This window comes from Lactuca serriola, chromosome 5 (assembly GCF_051521515.1).
Source record: "Lactuca serriola cultivar US96UC23 chromosome 5, Lser_US96UC23_V15, whole genome shotgun sequence".
Taxonomy (NCBI): Eukaryota; Viridiplantae; Streptophyta; class Magnoliopsida; order Asterales; family Asteraceae; genus Lactuca; species Lactuca serriola.
Genome location: NC_136412.1, coordinates 258,731,763 through 258,751,774, shown reverse-complemented (window position 1 = coordinate 258,751,774; position 20,012 = coordinate 258,731,763). Strand labels below are relative to the sequence as shown.

General features: G+C 32.0%; 1 protein-coding gene across 4 annotated transcripts; it reads right to left on the bottom strand.

Annotated features, from left to right (window-relative positions):
• Positions 1–3,244: 3,244 nt before the first annotated feature.
• On the bottom strand, positions 3,245–10,423 carry OTP51 (endonuclease). 4 transcript variants are annotated; one of them, XM_079002241.1, is made up of 4 exons: positions 9,683–10,423; positions 7,568–9,495; positions 7,415–7,488; positions 3,245–3,387 (listed from the first exon to the last, which is right to left on the bottom strand). In XM_079002241.1, the coding sequence occupies exons 1-2, from the start codon at positions 10,406–10,408 to the stop codon at positions 7,666–7,668; spliced, it is 2,556 nt and encodes an 851-aa protein (XP_078858367.1). In that variant the 5' UTR covers positions 10,409–10,423; the 3' UTR covers positions 3,245–3,387; positions 7,415–7,488; positions 7,568–7,665. The 4 variants fall into 4 exon arrangements, with proteins under 4 accessions (XP_078858367.1, XP_078858366.1, XP_078858368.1 ...); XM_079002240.1 differs by lacking the exon at positions 3,245–3,387 and adding an exon at positions 6,329–6,807; XM_079002242.1 differs by lacking the exon at positions 3,245–3,387 and adding an exon at positions 6,853–7,005.
• Between the last annotated feature and the right edge of the window lie 9,589 nt (positions 10,424–20,012).

Below are 20,012 nucleotides of genomic sequence, written 5' to 3'. Positions count from 1 at the left end.
ATTCACCAATTACGGATTACACCACCTCTTCAATCCATAAATTTATTTCTCCTTCACCTTTCTAATTTTACTAGTGCAAAGAATAGTTCTTATCTACGACACTTCTCGGAATGCCACACCCATAATACCCTCACCTTCTTAGTAAGAGAGGGAGAGAGAGAGAGAGAGAGAGAGAGAGAGAAAGAGAGAGACATATGGAAGCTATGGTTGTCTTCCATTCTTAAGAGCTTCACCAACTCTTTGAAAAACCTATTATAGGTCTAGATAGATTCATCAAGCTCGCCGGAATCCATGTGGTTAGAAGCTTAAGAACTCAATCATTGATCGAAGTCGAGTGAGATGTTTCTTGTGGTTGGCCTTCTTCGTATATCTATCACTTCCCCTGGCTCTCATCCTTTATTTTACAATAATTCATTTATATATGGTTGTCTTCCACTCTTAAGAGATTCACCGGCTCTTTGAAACACCTATTATAGGTCTAGATAGATTCATCAAGCTCTCTGGAATCTGTGTGGACGGAAGCTTAAGAACTCGACCATTGATCGGAGTTGAGTTATGAGATGTTTCTTTTGGTTGTCCTTCTTCTTAGATATATCACTTCCTCTGGCTCTTATCATTTCTTTTATAGTAATTCATTTGATTATGGACGTACTTAAGCCGATAATGGACTTTCAGGCAGCTGAGTGAGGGGTGAGAGATGAGTAAGGGTTGGCGTTTTGGGGAAGTAGAACTTGGATAGAATTGTCGATTTGCTTCTCATATGGGGTTTCAAATATCATCTTCTTCATTGATCTTCTTCTCATATGGAATGCCTGGGTTGTTTTCAACTGAACTGAATCTCTTACAAGAGATGAAGATGATAGTTGTAATAATGGAGGTTTCCAACAAGACCTGCAACTAAAAACCAAGTTTCTGATTGAACTTTCATCTTTCCCCTTTTTCCTTTCCTCTCGATTTTTCAATCTCACACATTTTTTCCTCTTCTTCCGAATCTAGATCAACTATCCTCCCAAGTTGAGATCGACGATGCCTCATTCTTCTCTCACTGGAAACCTAATAACTGTTTTGCCTACCGTTCCGATGAATAGAAAACCCAACACTGTTCTTGACCTTACGTTCTCAAACCCCATCCCAGATCTCAAAAGAAATTCTGACGATATAAAGCCCAACACAATTTTGCAGTCAATCAGTTTGTCTCATCTTTATATTCTTTGATTACAATCAACATTCAAGCTTAATTTTACTTGTTTGATTTGTAGTCAATCAGTTTGCTCCCAAATTGAGATCGATGATGCATTCTATCTTCATTGTTCTTGTTTTTCTTTTATGAACATAAGGTAAAATAATGTTTGATTGTGGGATTGTTCTTGATAATCAACAAGGAAATAGCAAGGTTACATAAGGATGTGTGGTTGTTACGGAGGTGGTGGTTGTTGTCGGAGATAGCGGTGGTTACCGGTTTTAGGTGGGGTTTGTGTAGAATAGTGCGTCCCATTAAATAAATATAAAAAGAAATAAATAAATAAATACATCAATAATAAAACTAATTAAAAAGGGAAATATCTAATAAAGTCATAATATTTTTTGTCAGTTTACGGTTTAATCCCAAATTAAATTTTGTTTACAAAGAAAAGACAGATTATCGGCTAAAACTTCGGAATAACCCTTCGTGGCCGGTTTCACTGATTTAGCCACTATCTCGTTTTTTTCGTTAATTGATCCAAATTTTGGGGCTTTTTCATTATTTTTTTTCTAATAACCAAAATATTGAGACTTTTCTGAAGATTACCTTTAAACTAATGTATATTATGATGGGTATTATGCAAAACATATAAAATCATATGTGTGCATGCAACCCCAATACTAGATCTATGTTTTCTCAAATTGAACATACAACTTTGAACAACAAAATAGAAACCCTAGAACACTAGCATATAATCAAAATATACAAATAGGATTGGAGAAACATACATTTAAGATTGTTATTATAAACAATCTTGAATCCTTACTTGAAAACCTTTGGTAGCAAGTGTCACAAGTGTCGTGCCTCTAATGGTTCACACTCAAACCCTAGCAACCAAGGGACTTAAGAAGAAAGAGGAGAATAGAAGCAAAAAATTGGAATTTCCTCTAAGGAATAAGGCATGGACGAAATTAAACCCGAAGAGGGGTTTATATAGGTGTTAGGAAGATATTGGATAAAGCATGTATCTTCAAGATAACATTAATCTCTTAACTTCCTCTGTAAGGCATCCACGGCACCCTTAGAGCCCAAGGAAACCCTAGAAACATTCTATATTTCGTTCCCCCTCTTTATAGGAGGTTCTAGAATTCCTCAATGCTCAACTATTGAACATTGTCACATTTAGTCCTCCTATTTTTAATTAATTCAATTAATCCCAAAATTAATCCAATTAATTTTTGGTTAATTATTAATTAGATAATATTATTTCCAATTAATATATTATTCTCATAATATATTAACAAATTATTTATTTTGATTTCTAATTAATTTTATTAACCATATAATAAATTAATAAATCATTATCTCTCTCTCTCTCTCTCTAAAAGTTATCATATTCAATTGCTAGGTTTGAGGGCAACCCAAAAGGACTACGCTACCACCAATTCAAGTTTATACCAGTTATAGTTATGGGCTTAGACACCTAATCCAACATATTATATGATCTAAGTTAATATGTACCATTCCCCATCTTCTTTATTGCGCTCTTTCTAGGCTCATTGTGTGTTTTCTCGTCATCGTCTAACCCAACAACAAAAAGCTCACTCATAAGCATCGTTAACTCCATCGATTTTCCAAAACCATCTGCTCACAACTCTAAGATCATCTTTTAATCTCCAAATAAGGAAAGGAGAAATGTTATTTTTTACCCATGTTGATTTTTTAAGCACGATGGTTCATTCTTCATGGTTTTCTAGCCCTTTTGTAGGAAAACGAGGGTCAAGTAAGACTTGAGCCAGGGTATCAGTCGTTAAACCTTGTGGGATTCATCTTTTGTTTTTAACAACAGTATGGCCAACACCATTAGTGTATGGGTTGGAATCATTGTTCGATTCATGGGTAGCTAATAGGAACATCCGAGTGTTGGAACCATGGTTCGAGTCATGGTTAGGTTATAGGAACATCCACATGATCAGCAAAGATTTTCTCCTTTCTTCAATTGGAGATTGTGTAGTGACCCAAAAATCAAGGGTAAAAATTTCATTTTTAATATAGCTAAAACATTGATACCATTTATTTAAAACATTTCAAATCATCATTAAGTAAAACATTTATCAAAGTCCATCCCAAAATCATTCATGACGGAAATCGTAGGTGTGTGCACTGTGATCAGTTCGAGCCCTTCCTTTCCAAAACGATGATACCTGAAACAATAAAGAAAACCTGTAAGCACGAAGCTTAGTGAGTTTCCCAAAGCATACCATACACACAATCCACATAACATATATCCTGTTAGCTATAAAAGCTACATGTACCACATAAGCCATGCATACATAAAACCTAAGAAAGCCATGGGCTACCCCACATGGACTTACATCCAATGTCATGGGCTACCCCACATAGTCTTTACCTAGGACTGCCATGGGCTACCCCACATGGTCTTTACCTAAGACTGCCATGGGCTACCCCACATGGTCTTTACCTAGGACTGCCATAGGTTACCCCACATGGTCTTACATCCAATGCCACAAGCTCCCCCCGGGGTCTTCCATGCAAGTATCACAAAGACAACTAGCATAACACATATCATATAAGCACTAGCATACCACTTAGCATAAAGCTAACTACCATACCACATATCTCTACTACAACTAGTATACCACATAACATAAAATGGGCCGGCCTTGGTGCCTTAGACCCATTGGTATGGTGAGAAGACTCACCTCGCACTGCAGAAGCTTCCCGCATGAATTCTTTAGTTGTTGCCCTGCCAGCTTCCCGAGCTGTCACTACCAATCAATATGCCCACTTAGAAATTGGGTCCCATACCATAATCCTTAATCCATCCATGGGGTAAAATGACCCTTTTACCCCTGGCCCAATATGATCCCAAAACTAAGGCCCAAACCCAAAACAAAAGTCCAACATTATAATGTCCATAAAACCATCAATAGCCTAATTTTCCAAATTAGGCTCGCACCATTCTAATGGACCTTATACTTTTTATCCAAAAGTAATTTCAAAGAAGACAGATAAATCTTCATATTACCCTCCTAAAAATGAAAAAATTAACGGTTATAAAAATAGACAAACAAAAAGTAAAAATTAGTTTTTTGTAAGTGAAGTTAATATCGATAACCTCATTAAACTTTTGAAGCAACTCTTGTGTGTTTTTTTCCAGAAGTTTCTTTGTGTCACAATCAAATAACGTAAGTGACACCACGTCGGTAAAGTCTTGTACTATAATGGTGATTTTGAAACTATAACCATTGATATAAACAAATTCAATAATATAAAATTAGAAATTTTTTATCGAAGATTATAATAATATGTATAAAAGATTTATTGAAAACCTTGGAACAACAGATACATCTTTGTTCATGCAAGTTGAAGTGTAATAATAAAAAACTTCTTTATCCTGTTTTTGATTCGTGCCACTAGCTTTGTCATCATGCATTAAATCGACTTTTATGGTTTTTCCTTGACAAACATAGGTCAACACATTAAAAAATCGATATAAAGGGTATAATTTTGTTTCTGTAACTAAATGAATGAAATTAATATGTTTAAAGTAGATTGATTAATTTTTTTCATGACCTCTCAACAAGAACACAATAATAACAAATAATAAGAACATAGTAAATGCAAGAAATTGAAGAAGAATAAGGAGAATAGAGTAAAGTAAGAGCTTGGAAAAAAGAATTGGTGAAGAAGATTGCTCAAGAAGAACACAGTAAATCATATGACTCAATCCAAAATCATAAGAATAACAACTTCAGTGTAATCGTATATATATATATATATATATATATATATATATATATATATATATATATATATATATATATATATATGGTGTTTTTTAATAAGTAAATCATTATCTTCTAAAATTTTTGGGATCCTAAGATATCATCTTGGAGATTTTCGGCTATTCATCTGGACAAAAAAAAAAGATATCAACTATATTAATTCAAAACTTCAAATTAATTGACTTTCTTATTTAATTAGTTTTAAAATTCAAACAATTATCTCAAATTGATTCATTTTATGTGAGATATACTGAGAGATAAATTATGAATAATATTGACTTTAATTTTGACTCGTAAATAATTTGTTTATTTAGTGGGATTACATTAGATTTTATAGGTTAATAACTTAATTATTAATATGCTTGTTTAATGAGTTTTAAAAATAATAATAATAATAAAAAATAAAATGTAAACATGTTTGAATTTGGAAATCAAAAACTAAAAATAAGGGAGTTAAATTAGGAACAATATTAATTAGAGAAACTGATATCATGTATATAAATAGAACGATATGTTTCAATTGATAAAATAATTATTGGATTTAAAGATTCTATAAATATTATAGATTTTATAATTAAATGTAATTGTATTTGAATTTTATTTGTAGACGATGATGTCAACAATTTGATCTAAGGGTGGAAAACTTAGGATTAAAACACAATCAAGGGCTCTGATTGCTTCATTGGTGAATTAAAAGTTCTCTTTTAATAATAATAATAATAATAATAATAATAATATATATATATATATATATATATATATATATATATATATATATATATATATATATATAATATCAGGATGATAATAACTCAATCCCTGTCCCGAACCCGATAACGACCTGTTGCCCGACCCGAAATGATCGGGTTTCGGGTTTCCCCGTCGGGTTCGGGCTTTTTTGTCATCCCTATTTGAGAACCATGTTTTATTTCTTATCTTCTCACATTTCTTGTCTATTTGCTTCCTCATGTTATTTTTTGACCATAGTTTTGTTGTTTTTATGGCAGTCATGCTCCTTTTCTTTTGTCTAGCTTTGTTGAAGGTTAGATTTTTGCTCGGATTTTTGTTAGTTTTTTTACCACCATTTTGTTGTTTTTGTTGTTTTTATTATTCACTAAGCTTGCAAAGCTAAACTATTACTCATTGTGCCTTTCAAAGATCAAATAGAGCCTATAAGAGTAGAGTTGGTAAAGGTAAAGAGGTAGCCCGGAGATAAAAGAAATGTTAGGTGTTGGTAATGCCCAACTAGGATATTTGCATAGTTTTGGGTATACGATCATTTTGGTAACTACTTGTATTCTAGCATGTTAATATAAATGTACACCTACTTGTTTTGTGGGTTGAAAAATTAATCTTGTTGGTTGTATTTTGTATTAATTTGCCGGGTGTTACATAGTTCTCTATGACTAATCTTAGAGGTCTTAATTTCTTCCTTGGTATCACTTTTACCCGTGATCAACATGGTATATTCTTAAGTCAATATAAGTATGACTCTAAGATCCTTGAGAGGTTTAATATGCTCAACTGCAAACTTGATCATACCCTAGTTGACATGTTGGCCAAGATTATTGTGATGCCTCCAGCACACCGCTCATGGACCTAATTCTCTATCGGAGTCTAATCGGTGGTGCACCGATGCACTCTAGGAGACCCAAACATCAATACTTGGTTTAGCAAATCTATCTTTATGTGAATGATCTTCATGAGCCACACCTCACGATTCTAAAACGGAGCTTCAAAATCTTCTTTCATGAGCTTCATCACCAGCCCAACACATATTATGACAATGGTAGTGAGGTCTACATGTCTTCCAACCTGGTTGAAAGATTTTAATCAAACATACTGAGATCAACATTGACTTTGTTTGGGACAAAATTACGATTGGTCAAATTCGAGTGTTGCATGTGACATCTTTGTCTCAATATGCCAACGTATTTACCAAATGACTTTCATCCTCTCTCTTTCAAGACTTTTGTTCCGATTTAAATGTTTGGAATCATCGTCTCAATCAAACTGCAAGGGTGTTTGTGTAGTTAAAATGACACGCTACTATTAAATTTTTGTAAAGGAACTAAGTAAGATATAACTTTCTGTCATGTGAGAAAGATATAACCTTATTCATTTGATTTATATTTGGAAGTTAAACATTGTAATATTCAAGAGTCAAAAGTAGATAATTAGAAAATATTTTTTAAACTATATATAATAATAAATAATCTTTATCACAACCTGAAGCAACAAATAAAGCAGAACCTCAATTACAACTCGGTGCCAGTTATTCCTAACAAGTAATGGGCTTTAAGCATGATAAATAGTGAAAGAAAATTCCAATTGTAATGATTAAATATGCACAAAACAATCCTCATATAAGTGAGGTCACATAAATTTAGGATGTTAGTGAAGTGTTAAAAGATATACATACCCTCAACTAAATCCAATAAAAAAGCATGTGCCTTGACTCAAATGTGCAGCATTAGCACCACTACCACTTTCAACCTGCATCAAAATAATGACATACAATAAAGTTCAAAACTTTAAGTAAAAGAATGAAATAATTTCATGCATAAAAACATACCTTAGTGTCAAGAAACTTCATTGAGTATACTTGCCTTTTCATGAAGCTATTCTCGCCTCTTTTTAAGCCACACAATGTTAGTTTACATTTTACAAATCCTACAAGATGTCATCTTCACTATAATCAGAATCACTTCTATCAAACTCAACATTTTGGGCTTCTTCCTTTAGATCTGATGCTATGTTCCCTGGTTTTAAAACATCTTTCAAATCCCTAACAATATATGGATCCACCAATTTCCAAAACCATTCTGAATTGCTTCCAAGTAAACCTATCCAAAACACTCTCCCCTTGCGTTTGACCTTACAAGTCAAAGACTTTTTCTGTAAGGTTTTAACAATTCGGTCAACTCCATCTTCACTTCCTTTGACCTTTAATAAAATATCTCCAGATGATGTCTTGTAACCCCCATACATGTACCAATATGCAAGAACCCGAGGTGATAACCACCTATGGATTAATTTAGGAATTGCAGGTTGCCCCTGTGGCCAAAACTGGTCTGCATAAAACCCAAAATAAGAGTGGGGTATAGTGGTAAATTGTTCATTAGATGAATCCAACCACTCATGGTACTCATAGGAAATATGTCTCTTTAACACCTTATGTACACCAGAGTCCTCATTGAACTTGAAAACAAGTGTATGATTCTTTCCTTTTTCATCTGATTCAATCTGTACACCACCCAATAGTAATCCCACCAAAGCTTCTCGTTGTTCTTTACTAAGCTTCAAGATTACAGGGTTCTTAACAGCTTCTTCATTCGAACTCAAAACATGTTCAAGATTCTCAATCAAATCGGGTTCAATGTGAAACTTTTTCTCCTTCATTAAAGTATAAATCTTTTCTGCTTTTGCATACTCTTTACCATCTAAATACCCTCTTAAAATGGTGTTGCAAGATTCAGTGTCAACACCCACAGCCTCATGACTTTGCATTTCGCGTAGTGTCTTTTCTGCTTTTTGTAAATTCATAGAATCTACAAGTGATTTGAGATATATATTGTAAAGGGTACGATTAGGAGGACATTTCTCAAGGGACTGAAGGAAAGTATACTCCAACCTATCGTGCATGCGTAATGTTAAATACATGTTCATTAAATCAAGAAACGGGGGCATTAATGTCTTTTTACCACTTTCGATGAATTCTTTCATGACAGATTCTGCAAGCTCATGAGAGTTTGATTTACACAAAATTTCTATGATTTTATGAAATCCTGCAATGCTGGCTGAACCTAATTGTTCTTGCATGCCTCTAAATACCTCGAATGATTTCATATGTTCTCCAATTCTTGAATAGACTTCCATTTTATACACAAAAGCTTGAGAGGGAATTGTGGGAGTGATATTAAGAAGCTTTTCCCATGTCTTTTCGGCTTCATTTATATCCCCTTCTTTTGAACAAGCTCTCAAAATAGAGATAAGCACTTCTTTGGTCTCATCAAATCCAGATAACTCCATCTCGGCTCTTAGTGATGTGATTCTTTCTTTATCTATCTTATCTTGATGGCTATGAAGCCAAATAAGCCCACTGTAGATATCTTTATGAATCTTGAATCCAGATGTTACCATTTGATGAAATATGAATTCTGCTTGATGAAGATAGTGTTTTGAAGAGTCCTCAGGCTGAGTTAGAAGTGCTTTGAAAAGAGAATTGTGCAGGCTGAGGCGGGGACTATAACCTCCTAATTGAATCATTCGATTGTAGATTGCAAATGCTTCATCTAAACAACCACGATTTGATGAACTAAGGTAGGAGATTATGAGAATATGGAAGGTGTATTCTGTAGGGATTAGTCCGTGATTGATTATATCATCGAATATCTCTCTACATTTCAAGTATTTTCGCTCCTTGCCCATGTAATCTGCTAGCTTCGTAGCAAGAGAGAAATCAAAACGAAACCAGTGCTGTTGCATCATCCATTTGTAGACCTAAAATGATCCAACAAAATGGCGTCACACATAAAGCAAAATAGTTCAATAACTGGAAGTTAATTATCTATAAGAGCGAGTAGAAAACAAGCACAAAATCTTGCACAATCAAGAACTATACCTGCAGTGTAAATAAAGGAAAACGTGAACTGAAAACTGAAAAGAACAAAAAAAGATGAACTCTTACCCTAAACCCAGTCTCATTTTCACGAATCCGCATACAATGGACAGCTACATAAGTCATATCTTCTTGATTAACCCACTTCCGCTGAGCATTCAGTATTCTAATAAGCGTAGCAGGCTTATGCGCGGGGAGCTCCTTACACAACCACGCCAACTTAGACCTCCTCCACTGTTCAGGCAGCTCATCCAACTCTTTCACATCAAGAGACGGAGATAAATGTTTATTCTTGGAATCAACATTCGACACGAAAGAGGCATCGAAGTTAAAAACTTCGTTATCTTTATCAAAATCCAAGTTTTCGTCTTCGCCCGCCAATTGCTCGACGAAATTACTGACAGATGACTGTTCCGCGGAACGAGTACAAAATAGTGAAATTCGAGGTGGGTTTACAACATGGGGTTTAAAGAGGGGGAAAGTGCGTTGGATGAGGAGATAACGGCGGTGGTGGTGAGGGAGGGAGGTAGAGAGAGAGCGGAGAAGGGATAAGGCTGTGCGCATGGGTGTCGTGTAGCTTTTACCAGGGGAGGGAATAGAAGAGAGAGGAAAGATGAACGGTGATAGCTCCCGACTGGTGGTGCTCAGTTGCATCTCCTTGGGTCTTTGTGCTGGGAATTCTTGGCGGGTGTGAAGAAGATAAACGGTGGGGATATGGTCATGAAGGCTCGAGCTTCGAATTAGTTTATCAAGGACTGACCCAAGCCCGACCAGATGTTTAGACGACGAGTTCATATCAGTGGTTTTGAAAGGAATTATGAGTCATGATTAATGAAATTATCAGAACCCATAGTCTTCAATTAGCTGTAACAAATTGGGTTAAAGAATAGGGTTTTTGTCATACAGGGGTTTGGAAGTAAATTATTAATATAATTATATTTAATTTATTTACAAGTCATTTTACTATCATATTTATATTAAAAAATTAAATTATTAATATAATTATATTTAATTTATTAACTTAAATATAATATTAAATTATATTTTTTGAATTATCACATAGTTAACTCCCAAATACGTTGCCATTAAATTGCCACAAAATGTAAGAAAGTACATTGTCATAGTCATTAAAACAACCGCAGTTCATTAGACTATTAGACTATACGGAGCGGACAACGCCATTAGTCATTTTTCTCATGTGGAATGCAAAAAACGCCTTCAACACCGCCTACATATTGCGTTTTTGGGCGTTATGGCAAGAGGCGTTACCATGGTAATAGAAGAAAATGAGCTTTTTTGAGTTGTTTTTGATTGGAAGGTCATATTTTTTACCGTTTGCAAACGGTAACAATTTAAAAAAAAATTATTATTATTATAAATACACAAAAAATTATCTTCGTTTACCTTCATATTTTCAACAAACTCTTTCAAAAATCCTCATTTATTTCAATATCAAAAATTTCATTTTACCTTAATACTCTAAATAATTAAAAAATGGAACTTTTGATCCGTTTCATCCATACAATCATGATATCGACGAGTATGATATGTTCGTGGTTATGATGTATCAATATGTTACTGATATGATACCACCAGAGCCAACTCCACTACTGACCAGACGTACAACGTTAAACAGAGATCGTGAAGAAAGACATAGACGTCTACTACACGATTATTTTGCGGATAACTATGTCTACCAACCAAACGATTTTAAAATAATATTTTGTTTGTGGAAAAATGTGTTTAAACGGATAGTCAATGCAATCGAAAGCAGGTACCGTAATTACAGTTGTTTCAAAATTTTAATATATGTTATTTAGATTATTAAATAACTGTTTTAAAATTTTATTATATGTTCTTTAGATTGTTAAATAATTGTTTTAAAATTTTATTATATGTTTAGTATGAATATTTCCAATTGAGGTATGATGCGAGAGGTAAACGAGGTTTTACAAGGTTGTAAATATGTGTTGCTGCAATCAAGCTTATGGCTTTGGGGGAATCGTTTGATTCTATTGATGACTATACGAGAATGTCAAAGCGAACTGCACGAGAAAATTTGTATAGATTGGTAAGAGGTGTTATCGAAACCTTCAGTGACAAATACTTGTACAGACCTTCATTGAATGACATGCAACAACTATGTGTTGCGCATGAAGAACGACATGGTTTTCCAGGAATGCTTGGAAGCATTGACTGCACAAAGTGGATATGGAGAAATTGTCCTATGGCGTGGAAAGGTCAATACACAAGTGGTCATCTTGGATCGTCTTAGTCAGTATTACAGGTTGTTGCGTCACAAGACTTATGGATTTGGCATGCTTTTTTCAGAGTTGCGGGTTCGAACAACGACGTAAACATTCTTGATCGGTCACTAATATTTCAGGACCTTTTGACAGGAAAGGCACCAGATGCTCCTTTCACAGTAAATGACCATGAGTATAAGTTCGGGTATTACCTCACGAATGGAATATACCCACCATATTCCACGTTTGTGAAGGTGTTTCGACACCCGATAAAACCAAGCGATAAATTTTTCAAGAGAAGACAAGAAGGGTCACGTAAGGACGTGGAACATGCTTTCGGAGTTCTAAAAGCAAAATGGCACATAGTTGAACGTGCGACACGAGCATATGAGTTGGACAGTCTACGAGATATTATGTATGCATGTATCATTATACATATCATGGTGATTGAAGAAATGACAAAACATTGTAGAGTATTCGTCTACGGAGCATGGACACATTCAATTTCAACCATGGACAGCAAAATACTTACATTGAGTCGTTGATATTCAAGACCAGCGAAAACACAAACAACTTCGAGAGGACTTGGCATATCATATCTATGATGACACTTAAGTTGAGTAATTTAGATCGAAAATGTAATTTGTTTCGTCTTTTTTTTTTCGATTTTAGGTTTTTAAATGTGTTTTTATCCTTAGTTGTAATTTTTTATGTTGTTTTGAATTTACGATTTAAATTTTTATTTTTACTTTTTAAATATTACTTTTAATTTATTATTTAATTTATATTATAATTATAAATATTATGACAATAAATAAAATAAAGAAATTTGAAATATAGAAACTAAAAACATCAAAAATAAATAAAAAAAAAATAAAATAGAAAATAAGAGGTGTTATTACATGTTATTTGATGTTGCCTATTTTCACCTTTGGTGTTATAACACCCATCTATGACTATGATGATGATGTGGCGACTTTTGGGTGTGGTAACATATAATAACTAGGCGAATACCCGTGTGTTGCGCAGAATACAACAATATATTTGAAATCTTTACAAATATATGTTTTTTACATATATCACTGACGTTTTTGTTAACTCATATATAATAAATCTTATAATAAGTTGGTATAAACATTGTTTGTTTTAAATTATATGATAATGTACATGTTTTTTAAAATTCTATAATCTCAACTGTCTTGATGGCCTCTACCCACGGGTTACTGATGAATAAAATTAAAAATAATATATGGTTTAATGTTATTTATACTTATTGTTATTATTAATTAATTTAAAAAAAATTATTTGCTTAAGATTTTAATTTCTATCATTATATTATTTAAGACATCAAACATTTTTCTTTTGTTTATAAAGATAACAATATAATATTTGTTTATAATGTTACTTTTAATTATTGTAGTTGTAAGTTATTTTAAATAACATGTTTAGAAACTCTTAATTATTTTAATTTGGTTTCAAAAATTTGACTTTTATTAAATTTATTTGATAAATATTGCTAATTTCTTTGATTGTAATCATTTAAAACAACAAACATTATTTTTTGTTTTTAAAGATAACATTATGATTTTTTATATAATATTACTTTTAACTATTCTTATTGTAAGTTATATTTAAGCTACTTATGTGAAAATTCTTAAGGATTATAAAAAATAGTTTCATGGTTTTTTGTTGATTTAGGATTACAATTTAGGTTTAATACTATAATGTTTAACTTTTAACTATTTATAGAATAGTCTCTCGATTTTTTTAAGTTTAACTAAAATTTTGGTTTAAGTTAATCATTTAACATTATGTGACAACCGTCAATTTTCAGTCAAGTCAAAGTCAACAAGTCAAACCGATCAACTCAATTTGCCATGAGTACTAGAGTTTACGTTAAGTAATTTCTAAACAACTCTCTATTCTAATGAGAGATCATAAATCGAAAAGTGCGTACATCTAGATCTCCTTAACCTAAAACGGTGGTACGTGGAGAGCCAAACCGATAAAACAATGTTACATACTCATCGGGAGTATGCAAGATCCTTAAACAAGGCTTAATGGGGTTTACGGACCTTGCAGTGCGAAGCCGGACACTCAAAAAGGTCACCAATGAGACCTCTCTCAATCATGTTCACTCCATCTCTTCTTATCAGAAATCTCTCCCAAATCTCTCTAAGTATGTGAAATCTCTCCCAAATATCTCTTTATATGTGAAATCTCTCCAAGAATGTCAAATCTCTCCCAAATCTCTCTAAGTATGTGAAATCTCTCCCAAATATCTCTTTGTATGTGAAATCTCTCCAAGAATGTCAAATCTCTCCCAAATCTCTCTAAGTATGTGAAATCTCTCCCAAATATCTCTCTGTATGTGAAATTTCTCCAAGAATGTCAAATCTCTCCCAAATCTCTCTGAGTATGTGGAATCTCTCTCAAATCTCTCTCGAAATCTCTCCTAACTTTCTATAATCACTCGGGGCATCCCGACCCTCGAATTCGGCGAAAACAGCCCAAAAACGGAAGTCTAAGCGAAAAACGGACTTAAGGAACCGAAACCCCTCTTAGGAACCGAAACCCCTCTTAGGAACCGAACCCTCCTGATGAAGAAGGCTGCTGAACCGAACCGAAGGTACTGTTCACTAACCGAACCGAAGGTACTGTTCACTACAGTTCATTCGCTTCGAACCCTCGCTTCTGACCTTCGGACCGAGCCATCGCCCTCGTTCCTTCTTCTGGCTCAGCCTCTCGCTTCCGAATCAGCACCAGCCTGACCGAACCTCGGCCTAGGACCGAGAGGCCTCGCTGGGAAGCCTTTCTCTCCCGGTTTTCGATTAAATTCGCGTTTAAGGCCCGTTTTTAATTATTTTAATGCGGGGTTTTCACCCAAAATCATATTTTAACATAATAAACCCTAAATATTCACAATTTAATCATATTTTCATAAAAATCTTTATTTAAATAATAAAAGCAAGTGGGTAAAGTACAAAGAGGTGGAGTGTTGACTTTGCTTTACTTTATGACACAAACAACCACTCCCACACCCACTCTATGACCAGCCACACCTCCCCACCTTACCTAGGTCACATCAATGTCCTTTCCACTCAATCATCACCCCTTCCCACGTTTTTGAGAGCTGGATATTCACCCTCTCTCCTCATTTCTCTCATTTCCTCTCTTTTCACCAAAAAGAGCAAACTCTTTTCTCTCTCATTTTCCCTCTCTAGAACTCGAGATTTGAGGGCTGATCTTTGGATTTTCCTCCACATTTGGTAAGAATAATCCATTCTCTTTATGATTATCTCAATTATTTCCACTCGAATCATGGATATCTTACACAAACTCTCTCATAATTGTGTTAGATCTTCGAATCTTCAAGTGATTCTTCAAGTGTTCTTGGGTTGAACACTTCTCTTCTTCAACACTTACCTACTGAAATCACTTAAGGTGAGTTCATACCCCTACATTTTCATGTTTTCTCAAGTTTTTAGGGGGGGAATACAAGTTAAAACACTAAGAACATAACTACACTTTTCTAACAGCCTTCATCAGAAAAGTTCAACTCCATTCACGGACTGTTTTGGACATCTTAAACATTTTTGTTTTCAAAACTGTTTTAGTTGCATGTAGTTCCACTTCTTAGCTTTAAAATGACTACTTGCACATCTCCATACGATTTTTCTACAATTTATGGTGATTTTTACAAAACTGCCTATCATTTCAAACATCATCCGGACCAGTCTGAGATTATGGACTTTTTCACACAAGTAAGAGGTCATTAAAAATTATAATAAAAATTATGAACAAACTAGACTCATTTTCCAAACTCTCAGAAGTTGCAGAACTTGATTTGGACATTTTATGATTTTTCTACAAATTTACCAATAACAGTTACAGAAAATGTTATTAACAGAAAAACACTATAAATTTCATTTCACCTTGTAACATGTTGAGCAAGGTATACATCATTATGTGATTATGTGTTGTTGCAATATATGACAATTTTGTATTCTTATATAGACATACATCATAAAACAAATGGATTTACACCTCCACAAGTATGGTAAATATATAAATGATATTACAAGGCTATATCCATTAAAATATAAACATTGGTAAATTATGACAAGTAAGGCTTATGCTCACTACCCACACAAATAATTGATAAACTATAATAGATATAGTTTAGGGTTATTTATATAACAAACACATTATTAAAGGTTTTACACATACAAAAGAGTTATTACCACTATGGATAATTATGATAAACTATAATAAGTATAGTTAAGCCATTATACCCCCACAAATGAACACGCTAGTTATAATCGGTATAGTTATGGTAAATATATATTACAAACAAAGTGATAAACTATAATAGGTATAGTTTATGTTTCATCTACCCTATGAACTTAATTACAAGAAAGGAATTCACCATCACCACCACTTTTGATAAGCTATAATGTGCATAGTTCATGTTCGCTAATCACTATTACTATCCGATGAACTATGATATGTATAGGTTATATTCACCATCACCACCACTTTTGATAAGCTATAATATGCATAGTTCATGTTCACTAATCACTATTACTATCCGATGAACTATGATATGTATAGGTTATATTCACCATCACCACCACTTTTGATAAGCTATAATATGCATAGTTCATGTTCACTAATCACTATTACTATCCGATGAACTATGATATGTATAGGTTATATTCACCATCACCACCACTTTTGATAAGCTATAATATGCATAGTTCATGTTCACTAATCACTATTACTATTCGATGAACTATGATATGTATAGGTTATATTCACCATCACCACCACTTTTGATAAGCTATAATATGCATAGTTCATGTTCACTAATCACTATTACTATCCGATAAACTATGATATGTATAGGTTATATTCACCATCACCACCACTTTTGATAAGCTATAATATGCATAGTTCATGTTCACTAATCACTATTACTATCCGATGAACTATGATATGTATAGGTTATATTCACCATCACCACCACTTTTGATAAGCTATAATATGCATAGTTCATGTTCACTAATCACTATTACTATTCGATGAACTATGATATGTATAGGTTATATTCACCATCACCACCACTTTTGGTAAACTATAGTATGCATAGTTTATGTTCACAGTCACTATTACTATTTCACGCACTACACTAGGGTTTGGTTCCGGTTTTTGGATTTAAGTCCACATTAAATTTTCACATTGTTAGACTTCAACTATAATCGTTGAGCGTATATGCTTGAGTCATACAAGAATTTAGTCTGGATTGGCTTAGAATTGGTGGTGCCCGCCTTATCTCCTGTTCCTCGTTGGGTTGTGGACCTAGGGCAGACCCATTATATTCAATGTTTTATCTAACCTAAATCTTATATAACTTATATACGTTGGACGATTATAGGGGAAATCTACGGGTCAATCTAGGGTTCATCAACACATCATATAGGAATATTCTGTTTACACTTAACCAAGAAAATATTGGATTTTCTGGAAATCAAACTCTATCGATTTTACAAGGAAAACGGTTTCTACTTCAAACAAAACTCTTATGAACTCACCAACTTAATTGTTGACACTCTTTCAAACTACTTGTATTCTCAGGAAATCAGTGAAACAGGAAAACTTCAGCGCTTTGAGGATGGGACGTTAAACCGTCAACAATTTATTTTTGTCATCATAATGTAATTGATTTTGAAACATGTAAACATATACTTTGGTGTAACTTTTTCAATTATATTTATGATGGTTGTATTTACTTTGAGCACTATTATACACGTTGTTGTGATACTGTACATGAAGTCCTCCACCCCTGGACGTTTCCGCCATCCTTGGTTTGGGGGTGTGACACATTATATTGAATTTAATAATTTAACTATTTTGCATAAAATCATAAATTATACAAAAATTGTGACTTTAAAATGAGAGTTGCTCACATACAACAAAATATCTAAACTAATAAGTTAACTATAATATTTTAAAAAGTTAAAGTCATAATTTTATAAATAGAAGTAAAATATAATGTTTTAATATTGTAGTTTAGTTAATTTATAATTATAAGTTAGTTTTTGTATTAATTTAACATTATTAACCAATCTACAATAATTATTAGAAAGAAATTGAAAATTCATGGAGGTTTCAAATGCATGTGGTGCAAGTAAATTTGTCTCATTTATAAATATACCAGGCGAATGCCCGCGCGTTGCGCAGAAACACCTATATAGTTGAAGTTTTACAAATATATGATTTTTTAAATATAACAATAACGTTGTTGTTGAATTTGATATAATAATTTGTATATACTAAATTGATATAATATATTGTTTATTTTGAATTATATGATAATATATACATTTATTATAACTTCATAATCTCAATCGTTTGAATGACTTCTACCCGCGAGTTACACATGAATAAAATTAAATATAATATATGATTTGATGTTATTTATAGTTGTTTTTATTGTTAATTAATTTTTTTAAATTTATTTTCTTAATGTTTTAATTTCTATCATTATAATTATTTAAAACATCAAACACTGTTTTTTATTTTAAAGCTAACAATATAATCATGTATATAGAGTTGTTTTTAACTATTGTTATTGTAAGTTATTTTAAGCTACTTATTTGGAAACTTTTAACGATTATAAAAATATATTTAAGAAATATTTTAGTTAAATTGAGATTATAATTTAGTTTTTGCTTTTATCACTACAATTTATCACTTTTAATTATTTACAAAATATTCTTTAGTTTTTTTAAATGAAACTGAAATTTATATTTGAGTTAATATTGTAATGCGCAGAAACACCTATATAGTTGAAGTCTTTACAAATATATATTTTTTAAAATATAACACTAACGTTGTTGTTAAATTTGATATAATAATTCGTATATTAATTTGATATAATATATTGATTATTTTGAATTATATGATAATATATAAATCTATTATAATGTCATAATCCCAATCGTTTGAATGACTTCTACTCGCGAGTTACACATTAATAAAATTAAATATTATATATGGTTTAATATTATTTATAGTTGTTATTTTTAACTAATTTTTTAAAATTTATTTGTTTAGTGTTTTAATTTCTATCATTATAATTATTTAAAACATCAAACATTATTTTTTGATTTTAAAGGTAATAATATAATCATTTATATAGAGTTATTTTTAACTATTGTTATTATAAGTTATTTTAAGCTACTTATTTGAAATTTTTTTACGATTATATAAATATATTTAGGAAACATTTTAGTTAAACTGATATTACAATTTAGTTTTTGCACTTATCACTATAATTTATCACTTTTAACTATTTACAAAATATTATTTGGTTTTTTTAGTGGAACTGAAATTTATATTTAAGTTGACACTGTAATGTTATATTTAAATTAAAAATTTAAGTATTTTGTTCAAACTGTTCAAAAATTGTGGAATTAAACTGATAATGGTTTACATGAAACAACATTTTAAATCTAATAAATCAAGTATAATATGTTAAAATTTAAAGACATAACTTTATAAATAGAACTAAATATATTATTTTAAAATTGAAATTTAGTCTATTTATGATTACACTTTAGGTTTGATATTTATTTAACCTTATTAACCAACTTACAATCATTATTAGAAAGACACTACAATTTATCACTTTTAACTATTTATAAAATTAATCTTTGAGTTGTTTAAGTTAAATAAAATTTGTATTTAAGTTGAGCCTATAATGTTATATTTTAATTAATAATTTAAGTATTTTATACAAATTGTTCAAAAATTATACCTTTAAAATGATAATGGTTTACATCCAACAATATATTAAAACTAATAAATTAAGTATAATATGTTAAAAGTTAAAAAACATAATTTTATAAGTATAATTAAATATATTATTTTAATATTGAAATTTAGTTTATATGTGAATACACTTTAGATTTGATATTTATTTAACCTAATTACCAAATTATAATTATTATTATAAAGAAATTGAAAAGTCATGGGAGTTTCAAATGAATGTGGTGAAAGGAAAAAAAGAATGGGGGTTTCAAATGCATGAGATTCAAGAAAAAATGTTAGCTTTATAAGTATGTATGATATAGATATATAGATATAGA